General features: G+C 38.2%; 1 protein-coding gene across 1 annotated transcript in view; it reads right to left on the reverse strand.

The window, feature by feature from the left end:
* Window positions 1-14,159, reverse strand: part of PREX2 (phosphatidylinositol-3,4,5-trisphosphate dependent Rac exchange factor 2) — a 189,038-nt gene that overhangs the window by 8,245 nt on the left and 166,634 nt on the right. Inside the window, exon 39 of the mRNA XM_009634464.2 lies at window positions 4,113-4,215. Coding sequence (XP_009632759.1) covers window positions 4,113-4,215 — 103 coding nt within the window. The remainder of the gene's footprint in view (window positions 1-4,112; window positions 4,216-14,159) is intronic.

Raw genomic sequence — 14,159 nt, forward strand, 5'->3', positions numbered from 1 at the left:
CTTACAACCACCAGATTCTTACTTATTTTAAGGAAAAGCCCCCAAGAATTACTAGCAACTTGCTACATGACAACTCTCTGTCTCCACTGACCACCATTATACTATTTCTATTTCAATGTACTGCTAATTTATACTTCTCCAATATAATTCTTAAAGCTATAGCAATGTAAATATTGACACTGTTCATCTAACATAGGCATAAGGGATAGTTGGGCTACACGACTCTGAAATGCTTCCCTCGGCATACCAGTACTGCCAGTGAGAGCACTGGTGAAAGATGCTGGCAGCTCTGAGGAGACACCACCATCAATCTGGACTCTCATATGAACTAGTATTCTCACTGCCATGAGAAAAAAAGCGATAGGTTTATTTTCAAGCTACACACTAATTTAAGGATAGCAAGAACCAGTCACATAAAGAAAACAGATTCTCTTTATGCCCTGCTCAAAGAGCTCTAAATCAGTACAGTTCTTACGAGAATTATTCAAAATCCAGTGCTGTTACTATACTCATGAAAAGACATGGAAAAATGATTACTCACTTAAAAGAAAACACAAATTCTCTCCTAGCCTTTTCTGTTTATCAGCTTTTTAGTTACCTTCCTTCGTCAGAGCCCTGTGCCCTGCTGCAGCTCCTTTCCTAGGCCACTGTCATCTCCACACTTTGCTGCATCCTGAAGATGCTTTACATAGTATTTTGTGGGTGCAGATGTTTACACGAATAAATACACATGAGTAAATAAAGTTACTAAAATATACTTGGGACATTTCGTCAAAAATTTTATTTTAAAAAATTCAATCTACACTGGATTAGCAGATGAAAAACAGAAACCATTTAACTAAAACCATCCCACAGACTGAGGTTCATACCAACTGTGCTGGGTTTGGCTGGGATAGTTAATTTTCTTCACAGTAGCTACTACAGGGCTGCGTTTTGGATTTGTGCTGAAAATAGTGTTGAGAGTACAGAGATGCTTTCCTTATTGCTGAACAGTGCTTAAACAGCACCAAGGACTTTTCAGCTTCCCATGCTCTGAAAGTGCACAAGAAGCCAGGAGGGGGCACAGCCAGGACAGCTGACCCCAACTGACCAAAGAGCTATCCCATACCACATGACATCATGCTCAGCATATAAAGCTGGGGGAAGAAGAAGGAAGTGGGGGACGTTCGGAGTTCCGGTGTTTGTCTTCCCAAGTCACCGTTACGCGTGATGGAGCCCTGCTTTCCTGGGGATGGCTGAACACCTGCCTGCCTATGGGAAGTAGGGAATGAATTCCTTGCTTTGCTTTGCTTGCGTGCGCAGCTTCTGCTCTCCATATTAAACCATCTTCCTCTCAACCCATGAATTTTCTCACTTTCACTCTTCTGATTCTCTCCCCTGTCCCACTGGGGGGAGTGTGTGAGCGGCTGTGTGGGGCTGAGTTGCCAGCTGGGGTTAAACCACACCACCAACTCTCACAAGTTGGTCTCTTTTCTTTAGTTCTCGCAGAACAGGTGCTTGCAAATACCTAATAATAACTGACAGGGTAATTACTTTGAAAATTATTCCAACAATACAGTCAGGGCTATTATGAGTCTTGTTAAACATGATCAGGACCTCATTCAATTTAAAAGAAAAAAAAAAACCGCTTCCTGAGGTCATCCATTCAGTCAGCTGTCTCCAGGTATTCAGTACTGGAATCTCTCCCAAGCTGGAAGAGATATCAGCTTTGAGTAGAGACACTTTCCCTGTGTGGAAAGCTGATGCTGCTAGGAGCTAACATTGCTGGCTTCTCCAGAACAACACATGGAATACATGTCCTTTCATTTGCACCTCCCTGTGGCTAATCTCTTTATTCCACAAAAGATTCAGGGTATAAATGTGCTAACAAAGTTTTTATTTGGGTTTGGGGAGGTTTTTATATTAAGCCAGGAAAAAGGTGCATGTATTGCCCTTAACTAAATGTTCTGCATCAAACCCCAAGAAGCTTTCTTTTTTTCCTCTCCAAGTTTTATGGCCTGCATTACGCTCCTAACAGTTAAATCCTGCAGACACCTTAAACACTAAATCTGGAACAGGTTTCTAGAAAATACCATAGTGCATTGCTGAAATTACTCCAAAACATTTAGAATATAGTGGAGAGCTGTATTTATAATACAGAACTCCAAGACTGATTTAAAATGACAACAAAAGATTATTACTCTATTAAATGCCATAGTGGTTTCCTGTAAGAGGGAGAGTGTGTGAAAAAAGTCTGGCTTGATATACTAGCAGACTTTTTTGGAATGTCCGTGGGTGGTATCGAGATATTGGTATCCTTAACAGCTATTGATCACCTGCTGTTTTACTTCAGAGAATGTAGCCCCACTGCAGGCTTCTTTCTACATCTCTGTTTGAGCAAGTACAGTTACAGCTGCTCAAAACGATGCAAGTTACTTTCATTTTGTTTTTCATCTTCATTTAAAAAACTGTGGACGATCCACAAATGAATCAGAATTTTTGAAAATGGCCTAGAACTGTACATTGAAAATGTGCCCCTTGACAGAATACACCCTGCAAGTGGACATACGCAAAACTCTATGTCCATGGCTTTTTGACTGCAAAATACCCAGATCTACCTTTTGTCTAGAACTTCAGGAGCAGACATATCAACCGATACATGCAAGTCTATTCTTACAGAGCAGTAGCTTTCTTTTCAAGTCAACTTAAAGCTGTAATTCCTAGCAGACCTACATGATCTGATTCAAGAACCCTGAGGGCATTTATTCACCACAAAAACTTAATTTATGCACAAAATAAAGTGAAAGTCCAATATGAAAAGGAATGAGACTCGTTACTCTGATGTATCCATGTTAGGCAGCAGCACTTACATATAATTGAACAGAATCTACGGCTTGAGAATATCTACAGATTTGCTTTAACGGGCTAAAGGTTTGATCTAGCATGTGTGTATTTTTATCTATGGCAAGTTAGAAGTAAAGTATACCTGTTTAATCATTTTCATAACTAAAATGTGATTGCTGCACAGAATATGAAGCAGAATTAATGAAAATAATAAAATTAGATGCAAATTAAACCCCAGAAATTATGAATCTTGTCTTATCTGTGATTAATTGTTCCAATATTTAATTATCTTTTTTTTTCACTTAAAGATTGAGTGCATCCTGTATCTTGTTTATGCTTTTGTCATAAGTTTGAAAGCTACCACAGGCTGGGATATACGTTCCATATGCACACAGAGTGATTAAGCCCCCGCTCAACCTCTCTTTGATCAACTAAATAGGTTGAGCTCTTTAATCTTCACTTCATAAGCCTTGTCTAACAACCCCTGGATCATTCGTGCTCCTCCTTTGAACTCCTTCCAAGATTCCAAACATCCTTTTGAAAGCATTTATCTGATAACAAGATATTCCAGGGAAAGTTGTGCCAATACAGTAGAGTATATCCCCCATTTTCAATTAATTTTGCCTTTTAATCCAGCATTTTTTGTCATATCTTAGCACTAAGAGGTCATGTTGAGGTGGTTATCTATCCACAACAGCCTCTAAATCCTCATGTTCTGTTATGAACAAAGAGTGAAAAACACTATTTAAAAATAAGCACATTGTACTTGGGAATCTTGCCTGGAAAGTTAAGAACCATGGTATTTATTTCTCCCCTTCCTTCCTACACTTCCCCTTCATTCAGTACATGAGTCACTTTTTATTAACAATGGTTAATAATCTTAAGTTGTTTTTATGGATTGTATATTAAAATAAAGATTGTCTTACTCAGGCTATTCTGATGTAAAGCAATGCCACAGCAGTTACCATACAAAAATCATTCAGTAACATCATAGCCCTGTAGAAATTATGATCCATTTACACATACAGAGAAAGCAAGCATCTGTTTAAAAACAGCCTGTTCTGTTATTTAAAAAAAAAAAAAAATAAGAAAAAAACCAAACACCTTTCAGTCAACAATGAAGGAAGAGAACTAAAAAAACCAGCAAAATACCCAAAATAGGAAAACTCACACAGATATTACACAACATTAAGATGGAAGTTAAAAAATGCTTGGTCAAGTCATTCCTGTTTGACGATAACACATCTTACTAGGAAATGTCAAGATCTTACCCATAGTGAGCATCTTACCTGCTTGCGCATGACATCAGTAGCTTGCATGATATAGCGAGGAGGTAGCCCATGGCTCCGAGCCAGGATGATGGCCTGCTCCAGGGTAACACTCAGAGTGCAGCTGCAATGGAAGACAGAAGTCAGCTAGCTGCTGGCAGCCCATTTGCTTAAAATAATTCCTTTTAGGTCAATTAGCTTTTTTTTTTTTTAAAGTTATAAACAAAAAGATTACATAGTAGACCTGCCTCCTATCCCTCCCCCACCCACGCAGGCATAAGCCTGGACACTAAACTGTTTCTCAAGTAGAAAGATTTTGAGTATAACAAGTGTTCCCGCTGACTTACAACCAAATGCATTTGCCTTTTTTGCTGTTGTTTTAAAAAACCCAACTAACCAACCAAACCCAAAAATCACAACCCAACATGGCTTGGCAAGGGCATGAGAGAGTGACAACCCAAGGAGGAGAATTTTTGTAATTGTATAAATCCCCTTCCAGGTGGTTTCTGCACGTTACCTCTCACCCTCCACTGTTAATGTATGCCCTAGCTTTGGTACCAGGATCCTGACCTCTTGGCATTAATTTAGCTTGGTTATTCTCATGGTGCAGTTCAGTCCAAATGAAGAGACATTTCCCCCTTTCAAAAAATAAAATAAATAAATAGAGCATTCCTTCTGTCCTCTCCTACTTCACCAATCTTTTTTCAAGTAAATACTTGAGGACAAAAACTGATCATGGTACCACATCCTAATGAAAAGGCCATAATAGCTTTGTGAGAGCAACCAGGAAAGTTTCAGAGCTAAAGATCTTTCTGTAGGACAACCTGTCATGACACCAGACAAGAAGCAGTAGGGAAAGTCATTTCGGACATGCCATTTAATTTCAGTTGTCACAGTGAAAACAAGGATGGATAGATGGTTTCTCATACAGTCAAGACCAAAGCTGTAGAAGACTCACAGATAAAGGCAACAAACCCAAAGAGAAAACAGGTACATTTTGAAAAGCCCAACACATTTGAGGGCTGCTATCATCCAAGAGGTGAGAGTGGCTGCATTCTGTACCACTGAGCTGCTGGATGGTTTTGCTGTTCACAACCAAAGTACTGCGATAATCAAGTCTCTTCAACCAGAAAGATGAGGTATAGAGAAATGGTCCTACGTCAGCAGAATCTGACAAAAGCTGGGTATTTCAAGTTCAAATAATAAAACTAAGACACATGGTTAAAACATACTTTTGAGTAGCCTTTTGGCAAAATCCTGACCAAAAGATTCTGCATAGCTTATATTATGCAGACAGAATAGACAATATGTTTCAATCACTCATCTTGCCGAGCAGAAGATCTGTAGGAGGAAAAATGTGTCTGCGCTTATTTTCTTACTGAAAAAAAAAAAAACCCTGACACGTTTTAAATACCGCTTAAGTAAATTTATGGACTGTAAAAATTTTCACAGTAGTGAGTGTAGAAGATATTAAATTTGATCTGTAGCTTTATTTATGGCCTTTCATTAAAAATTTATAAGCTAAGTGATTTTGCTTGGTAATGAAATAAATTTTATTCCCCAGTTTCTTGTATACACTGACCTCAGAGTTAACTTGAAGCAAAAATCTATTGATCTTTTACGTTATATGTTTGATTACGGTGCGTAATAGTTAAATATTAGACTAGAAATTCTAAACACTGTGTTTTCATCTTGTCTTTGAAAGGTGAAATATTGCACAAATGACATACATGTTCATAACATTTGCCAGCACCAAAATCTAAACATCTAACCCTCAAGAACAAACTGCAAAGGAAGCCTTGACCCATTCACAATGGGAAAAAGCAAAAGTATCTGAAATCTAATTTGACAGGTGTAATCTAAGCTAGAGAAAAAGGGCAAAAATTCTCTCTGTAGGTGTAATAGAGGTTAATGGGCTCGAAGTACAGCTTTCAACAAACCAGTTACTGAGCAAACTTTCCCATAAATCCCATCTTCCTGAAACCCAAAAGACTGAAAGAACAGAAAAATCATATTCTGCATGTGTGAATCAAAACTAACAAAAGAACCTCCTAAATGAAGGACAGCTTGAAGAATTAGGTGCAAACACTAATCTTGTGATTGGAAAAGACTGCCAAACCGCTCCCTAAGCAAAACCTGATGAAATGGCTGGTGAGCATGGACATTATGATGTCTACATTTTGACAATGCCAACTGTGATTCAGAAATAAGGTTGCCAAGTGTGTAGATAAAGACATAATCAGAATGGGAAACGCAGAGACAAAGAGTAAGATAGCATGATGAACATTTCTTTAATAGGCTACTATGGAAGTAGGCAACAACTACAGTATAGTCCTGAAACATATAAACAGACTAAATTGAAGATCTCAACTCAGTGCAAAAAACCCCCAGTAATTCTAAACATAAAATTTTTAACATATCCTAGGAAATCAGTAGTCAAGACATTCAAGATGACAGCAGTGATGATGTTAACTATTATCACATCTCTTTAATGAAATGTTTTACATTTGAGGTTAAGTCCTACAGTAATGCTAGTTAGATACATATACTGTTTCTTTTTAAAAAAAACCCCACATTTTTTACCTTTGAAAGTATGTTAAAAATGTTAAAACAGGATCAGTGGCATGATTTAATTTCAATACAATATGTCATTAGAGATGCAATTTAATATTGCTAGATTTTTTTTTAGACAGGACAGTAGGAAACATTTCTTTATCCAGAGGGTGGTCAAACCCTGAAACAGGCTTCCTAGAGAGGTGGTCAATACCCCAAGCCCTTAATAACACACTTTAACTTTTGGTCAGCTCTGAAGTGGTCAGACAGGCAGACTAGATGATCATAGGTCCTTTAAAACTGAAATATTCTATTCTATTTTTTTGTGTTTATTCTGAGGCATGTAAAAGGTCTTATGAATGGCAGAATAAAATATATATGGTTGTTTATGGCTTTCATCATGTAATTATGAAATAAGGTTACTACTTCCTAAATGTAAAACCCAACAACATTCAAATAGCTTCATTTTGAATACCGAATCAGTGAGATGATACCCTCTAATAAAACTGATCATATAAACCTTCCACAGTGCTATGCTGAACTGACTTACTGGTAAACCTGTATTTACATGCTGGTGCTTTCTTCCAACTCTTCAAATATATTTTTTGAATTACTACATTTTCCTTATCACAAATCAAACTATCCTGGAAATCAGCCGTGAAAGAAACAACCACACACACAAAACATCAAACGGTAACGTGGAAAAGTCATAATTGAAAGTACCTCAGCAATAGGGCTGCCAAGCACAGAGAGATGAACCAAATGCTAATTTAAACCAATACAACTTGTACAATTTGATGAAACAATATGAAAGCTGGGAATTCCTCATATGGTAAGGCTGTTCCAGTGGTCTGAACAAGGTTCAGTATTGAGGATTGTCAGCAGCTCTGTGCAGTATGTAATAACCCACCCTTCTCCCCCATTTTGAGAGCTGATAAGCAGATGGTATTACAGCTTACAAAGCAATTTGGAAGCAGTTCTGACCACTGGAAGTATCTGGTCATTTGGATGCAATCAGTCCAGACAAACCAAACAAGGAAAATATTAGGGGAAAAACTCCTTCAATGCTCTCATAACATTCTGTTATGGGAAGCATAATTCCCAAATCCATATATTTTACAGCATAAACAAATAAAAATCTGTTCTCACTCCTCTATTTTCCTCTCATCCCTTCTTTTATGCCAGAAAACCAAAAGACCCAAATTCATCATCTCAGAATTTATGTCAGCTGGAATCGCAAATTCCCTGCCTTGACAGATTACAGCAGCAAGGCAGCAGACATTTGGCTTTCCCAGCACAACTGGGCTGAGAATTCCTCATTTCACCCATTTGGTTTCCAAGAAACAGAAGGGGCTGCAGCTGCTCCCAGCCCCTGCCTGCTATCCCCAGTCCCCCATCAGTCATGACAGTATTGATGGGAAGATTAAATACAAACTTTCAAACATCTTCTGGATCAGACCATCCTGAACAAAAGAGGTTAAGTCATTTTCTATCACCAATAGTCCATTTGTGTCTGACTGGATGTGATTTTTGTCTAAAGGGCAGCAAATCAGCTGGATAGACATACATCTACACTGAAAAATGGAGTTGTAGAAGAGGAAAACAGATTCAAATTTTCTAGGAAATGGATTATTTCGTGACAGCTTGTTTAATGTCACCTGCAAGGAAAAATAATTTGACTTCATGTACACTACCTCCAGAGCTGCCACTCAGTGAACTGTGTATCTATGTTACCAGAGTAAAAAGAATCTAAATCATTCAACTAATTCTCAGGTTTCAATTAGGATTCCAACCACCCTACATCCAAAGATGCATCACAACATCCCTTAGAAAAATGCCCTGAATAGAAAAGATGAGGTGAAACAAATTGCTTTAGTAGTTACCACAGTCAGAGATGTCGAAATGAATTATGTTCTGGCTATGTGAATGAGAAAAAAATATGAAAAGGATGCATGTATGCTTAGTCTAATTAAAGCTATTCAACATGTCATTTAATGCCATTGTTATTATTTTAATTCCTTTTCTTTTCATACATTGTAAGCTATTCATACCTACATTTGACCACCTTTTAAACCAATTACACTATTAAATATTCATTTGTTTCTGCTGGCATTTAAATTAATGCTTATAGAGCAGCTATTATTTATGTCAGTGTATTTAGTACTAAAGAAAGTCACTTTGGGGTAAAAAATTTTGGGGGTATTTCTCTATAATTGCTAGTGATGCCTGGGTAATATGTATTGATTCTGATGAGTAACCCAAAGAAGAAAATAGGTCATGATGAACTTAAAAAGGAGGGAAAATGTTGTTCAGGACTGTAAGAAATAAGCGTAAGTATAGACAGGCCTAACTCAAGACTCTCCCACAATTTCTAAGCTGTTCCCATTGTGGGAATGTCTCCATGCAAGTAAAATTGAAGTTTGCATTCTCTATGCCCATATACTGAAACTCTGCTGAACAGAATTTCATCTTGCAAGGAGAAGGAAGCTGGGCCAGCCAACAGGTATTAGAAAGAAAATGAGCAAGAAGTTCGTACATTAAACTACAATATTGTGTTTTATGATTACAATAAAACAGTACTGGAGTTGAGGACTTAGCTTCAGTCCCTTTATGAACCTCTGTGAAGCTAAGATGTTCCCAGTGCGGGAAGACCATTACTTTAAAATCAGCCTTGGATTGAACCCATCCACTGAAGGTTAGTCCAAAACTTCTGATATTTTTTGCCAACGTATAGCAAGCTACTACTCTGCACATAAAATATATTTATTCCATTACGATGGCTCAGTAATCATAAACAATGCTTCAAAAAGCGACTATCTGTGGAAGATACTACAACACCACACAGAAAAGGATAGTCTCTGGTTAAGGGGACTTTTGCCTCTTATCCATGAAGCATCAGCATGCACAGGTTTCCTTCAAAGGGGCACCACTGTGGTTACGTTGTTGTGCAAACCTCAAAATAAATACATCCCAACTCCTACATCAGGTATACATTCACCATCCTACAACAGGATAGTCAAACCCAGCTCTACCAGGTATTGTCAAACACAAGTTACCAACAGATTTCTGACTTGTTGAAGTAGGTGGCATGAACTTACCAAGCTAGAGAATCAGTCTTGGGAGGTTTATTACATTAGCCATATTTCAGACCTAGCCTTGGTTAATGACTTCTTTTGTAGTTTACAAATATAGTTTTAATCAGATTCATTAGATTCAATATTAGTAATTTTTAATCCTGAAGCATGAAACATGCAGGAGGTGATGATTTTTTCCTGTAGTTTATTTGGAAGATTACTATTATCCAATCTATTTCCAGATACAAAGCATAACTATTCTTTTTTAAAACAGAGAGCTTTTCAAGAATAATGAAAAAAAAAAAAAAGCAGCACTTCTTTTCACTGTACATCTTCTGTTATTGTTAAAAAACTCCACAGAGCATCTTTTCACATCCTTCCTGTAAGATCTTGTGACCTTTAATCAGCTGGAAATGTCGCAAGGAGGCACTTCCACCATTAAATATTTTTTGTTTGAGGAAAGAACAGCGTTTCCGAATGAATCAAAGTATCCCATGCCTTTTGTTTGCTCATTCTCAGTCATACTTGCAAAAACAAACAAAAAAAATCTAAAGTCAGCTGAAAACTTAGCTTCAGCCAATATGTCTTGTTCTGCACAGAAAGTCTTTCACATTAAAGGCTCCTTCCCATGTAAGCAGGCAAGTAAATCTGCTGGAAAATTGCAATTTACATCCCATCTTGTAATAGTTCAGGTTATTCAGTTATTCGGGTTATTCTCTTCCACCTCAAAAATTAAAGAAGATTTGGATAAGTTTTTTGTTTTAGATTATTCGAGAGGATCTATTCTATTTTTGTTGTAATGTAGCAGTTTTTGTAAGGAAGAATCAGATTCTCCCACAGACCTGGACTGCAGATAAGGCAATACTGCAGGAACTGAAGCGTGAGAGGATGATTCTACAGAGCAAGGTGATTGAGTTGTGTGTCAACCCTGCTACTAAATGTCCATAATGTTAAAAGGAATCCAAACAGAAAAAAAGAACACCTTGAAATCCATGCTAGTAACAACGTAGATCCATCTTATCTGTCTCAGTGCATTTTATGCACTTCTCTGCATTTTCAAACTGCATTTTAAATGAAATAGTGTCTCAGAATTTAAAACATGCAGGAGAACTCTAAGACTATAGTCCTTCACATACGTATTAGAGATAACAAAGCAAAAATGTACCAGGTTGCCCATGAAAGGCAAATACAGATCAAACTAAAACGATCATTACTGTAGAAACAACCTATTTGTGCTGTCTTAAGACAAATTTTTGCATATTTAACAATTACAAACCTGTTTTCAAATAGTAACCAACACAGAATGAGACACCCTACTATCCTAAATTATTTTACGAAAATGAAAGTCTGTTTATGCCTCAGTAGGTAAAGTATCACAAAACCACCCTAATTGTAGACAGATGTAAAGAAACTGCCATTTAAAAAAGAAGGGAATCTTGACTAACTGGGAAGGCAGCAGGACTAAAAGCACAGTTTAGACCAGAAGGCTGGAGAGGAGCAAGGATTAGTTTTTCAGCCTGTGCTGACCTGCCTCCTGAAAGCAGTCCCATAGACCCCAGAAAGCCTCCTTACTGTGGAGCTAATAGCCAGCCTAAACACAGCTGCAAAACTTCAAAGAAACTTTTTTTTTTTTGGTAGCACAAAGTCATTGAGCTCAGAACTAAATTCCTACCAAAAAATTACCAAAATAATCTAAAAAGAGGAATTCCGATGATAGAATGTCTAAAATATAAATTCAGAGTCCCTATATTTCACCTTGTTTCCTTCAATTCACAGAAAGGCAGCTGGCTGTGATGGACAGCTTATGGTGTTACTCTGCTTTGCTACACGGAAGATGGAGCAGGTTAGCTGGACTGCAGGAGCCGTGCCAGCTCCAAGAGACAGCATAATCAACCCTTGGCAAAACCTGCCTCATCGCTCAGCCCAGTGTCTGCCAGCCAGAACCCCACTGCTCGAGGGATGGTAACATTAAGGAAAGACTTTCTGGAGGGGAAATTAAAATTCAGAAAAGAAAATAAGACAGTGATTTTTCTGGGGTTCATCAAGATTACAAAAGACTTATTTTCTCTCAATCCGCCAGGAAATGCAAAATTTTAAATAAACTTGGGATTTGTTTCATTTGGATGCTTTAAATGATTCCTTTGAGCCTGTAAGGCCTATGGTCCCTGAATAGACTTCTGCAGCTGCTGCACCTAATTTCATTTTGGCATGGAAAGAGGCTAGGGCATGTCTGTGCAGTGCAGCCTCGCTCTTCTCCCTCAAGCAGGAGCTAGCATCATGATTCAATAAAATTGAGAAGTGCCTTTCATCACCTACATTTGTACAGAGTGATTACAACTTCAAACAGAACGAACAGAAGTAAAGAAAGCAGAGCACTGTTTACAGGGTGACAGCTGACTGGCAGGCAGAAATATAATTATGGATGATAAAAAAGGGAAAATAGAAATGCAAACTATTGATTTCTCGGACTAATATAGAGCTCTGTTCATGATGTTGATCAACAAGGCATGTTCACTCATGATAATCCCAGGGGACTTTGTAGTATTCACATGTCACTTAGGACAGTGAAGGTTAAAGGGACTTATTTTTCCCCATCCTTGTTTTTCTTGTGTTCGAAATATATTTGAAAAGAACTGCTGTCTGAAATAGATACAGGATTTCAGGCTCTAATGTAAATTGGTAAACATATTGTCATAATAAAAATCAAAGCAAAGCAATCACCCGCAATTCAAAATCCCCAGCATTATCTTGGATATAGGCATGAAAATATGAACTCTGCCAAGCTGTTTTAGCCTAGTGCAGTGTAAAAAGCAATTTAATATGGATCACAGAGAAGTCAGAAACCAAGACACTGCTGATCCAGAGATCAGCAATCACTGTCAAAGCAGACAAAGCTGCTGTTTCATAGTTCTTGGCCTCTTCTGCATTGGACTGCCATCCAGCACCTCCCTCCCCAGCTATCTGGAATTCGCTTCTGGTTAGAAGGAGGGGTGGCAGACCTCCCCCCCGCCCCCTGTCAATCCATGACACCTGCCTTGAGAAGATACAGAAAGGGCTCGCCAGTCAGTTTAGGAAGAGACAGATAAATCGTGTGAGGGAAGGTTCACACATATTTTGTTTAAAGTCTGTTAAATATATCTAAACTCTGACAGATTAATGGTTTGCTCAGTTCTCACTCCCCATGAACAAAAGAAAGATGCTGAGGAGCAGTAGAGCACCCTGCACTCTTCCACAGACTCTCAGACATTCTCTCCCAGCAAGAATAAGTGAAGAGAACATACTTTCAAAGTTTAACCTGCAAGGACAATTCACATCTTTCCCCCATCTGCTCACCTAGTAGCATCTATAGACAATACCAGTTTTCAACTCATTTAATATCTGTAGCATTGTGTTAAAAAAACAGTTGTGAGTTCTTGGATTGGGCCTACAAAACGTGGGTCTCTGCAACTGATGGCAATCAAGCACTTCACAGCATTTAGTTTCTAAGAACACAGAAGGCCAGATACACTGCAGAATACAACCAGAGATAAATACCCTCTCCTACTGAAAATCAGGAGCTTGAACTCTAAAGAACTAACTTACAACTCGAAGAGCATTATTTTGCAAGATTATCTGCCCTGATTAAATAACATTTCAAAAACCAGAAGAATTAAGCCTTCAAGATTGCAGGCAACAAGCAAAATCATCTATGTCTACAGGATTCAATCACATCCAGCATCTTACTCTTCCCTCTTCTGTCCTTGCAGGATTTCATGGTGCTGCAAGACAGCTTCACCCTGCAGAGCAGCAAGGGGAGCAGGTTCACAAAACCACAGCAGAATTTAGCAGTAGAAATGTCGGGAACAAAATTCACCCAGCAAGCCCACTAGCTGGAGGCAAAACAAGCTTTCTATCTGGGCAAAGGCAAATTCAGAATGCCAAAAAGCAGCACCTACTCAGTGCTGGACTGCAAAGATGTGGCCTACGGAGGCCAGAAAGAGAAAAAGGCACACAAAGTGACTTTACATGACTTCAAATTCTATGGAAAAACTTCTTCATCCATCTAGTTTCTATGCACAGCAGTAACTTCAGGAACCTGTTGTTAAAAAAAAACTTCATCAACTTTTACCACTTCAAACAATAATAGCACAAGATTCCCTTTCAGGCTCTAAACTCATGAGTTTCCTTCTGAACTTTAGGAAATTCAGGGCAAAAACTCTTTGAGTACCTATAAAATCTCAAGTAATGCATTCCTTTTTCCTGGAGGGCCTATCTTAAAATGTCTCTGATAATGCCAAGAGTTGATGTTTCTTTCTCTGAACAGATGGTAGCCACAAAGGCAGTATTAATGCACAAGTGAAGTGCACAAGTGAAGTAATGGTATCTCGTAGAAAAGCTCAAATGGACTTGCTGTAAAGCAGAACTAGTCATGCTTTAGAGAAAAGTGGTTTGCATCTTTACT

Source organism: Egretta garzetta, unplaced genomic scaffold (assembly GCF_000687185.1).
Source record: "Egretta garzetta isolate BGI_Z169 unplaced genomic scaffold, ASM68718v1 scaffold251, whole genome shotgun sequence".
Lineage (NCBI taxonomy): Eukaryota > Metazoa > Chordata > Aves > Pelecaniformes > Ardeidae > Egretta > Egretta garzetta.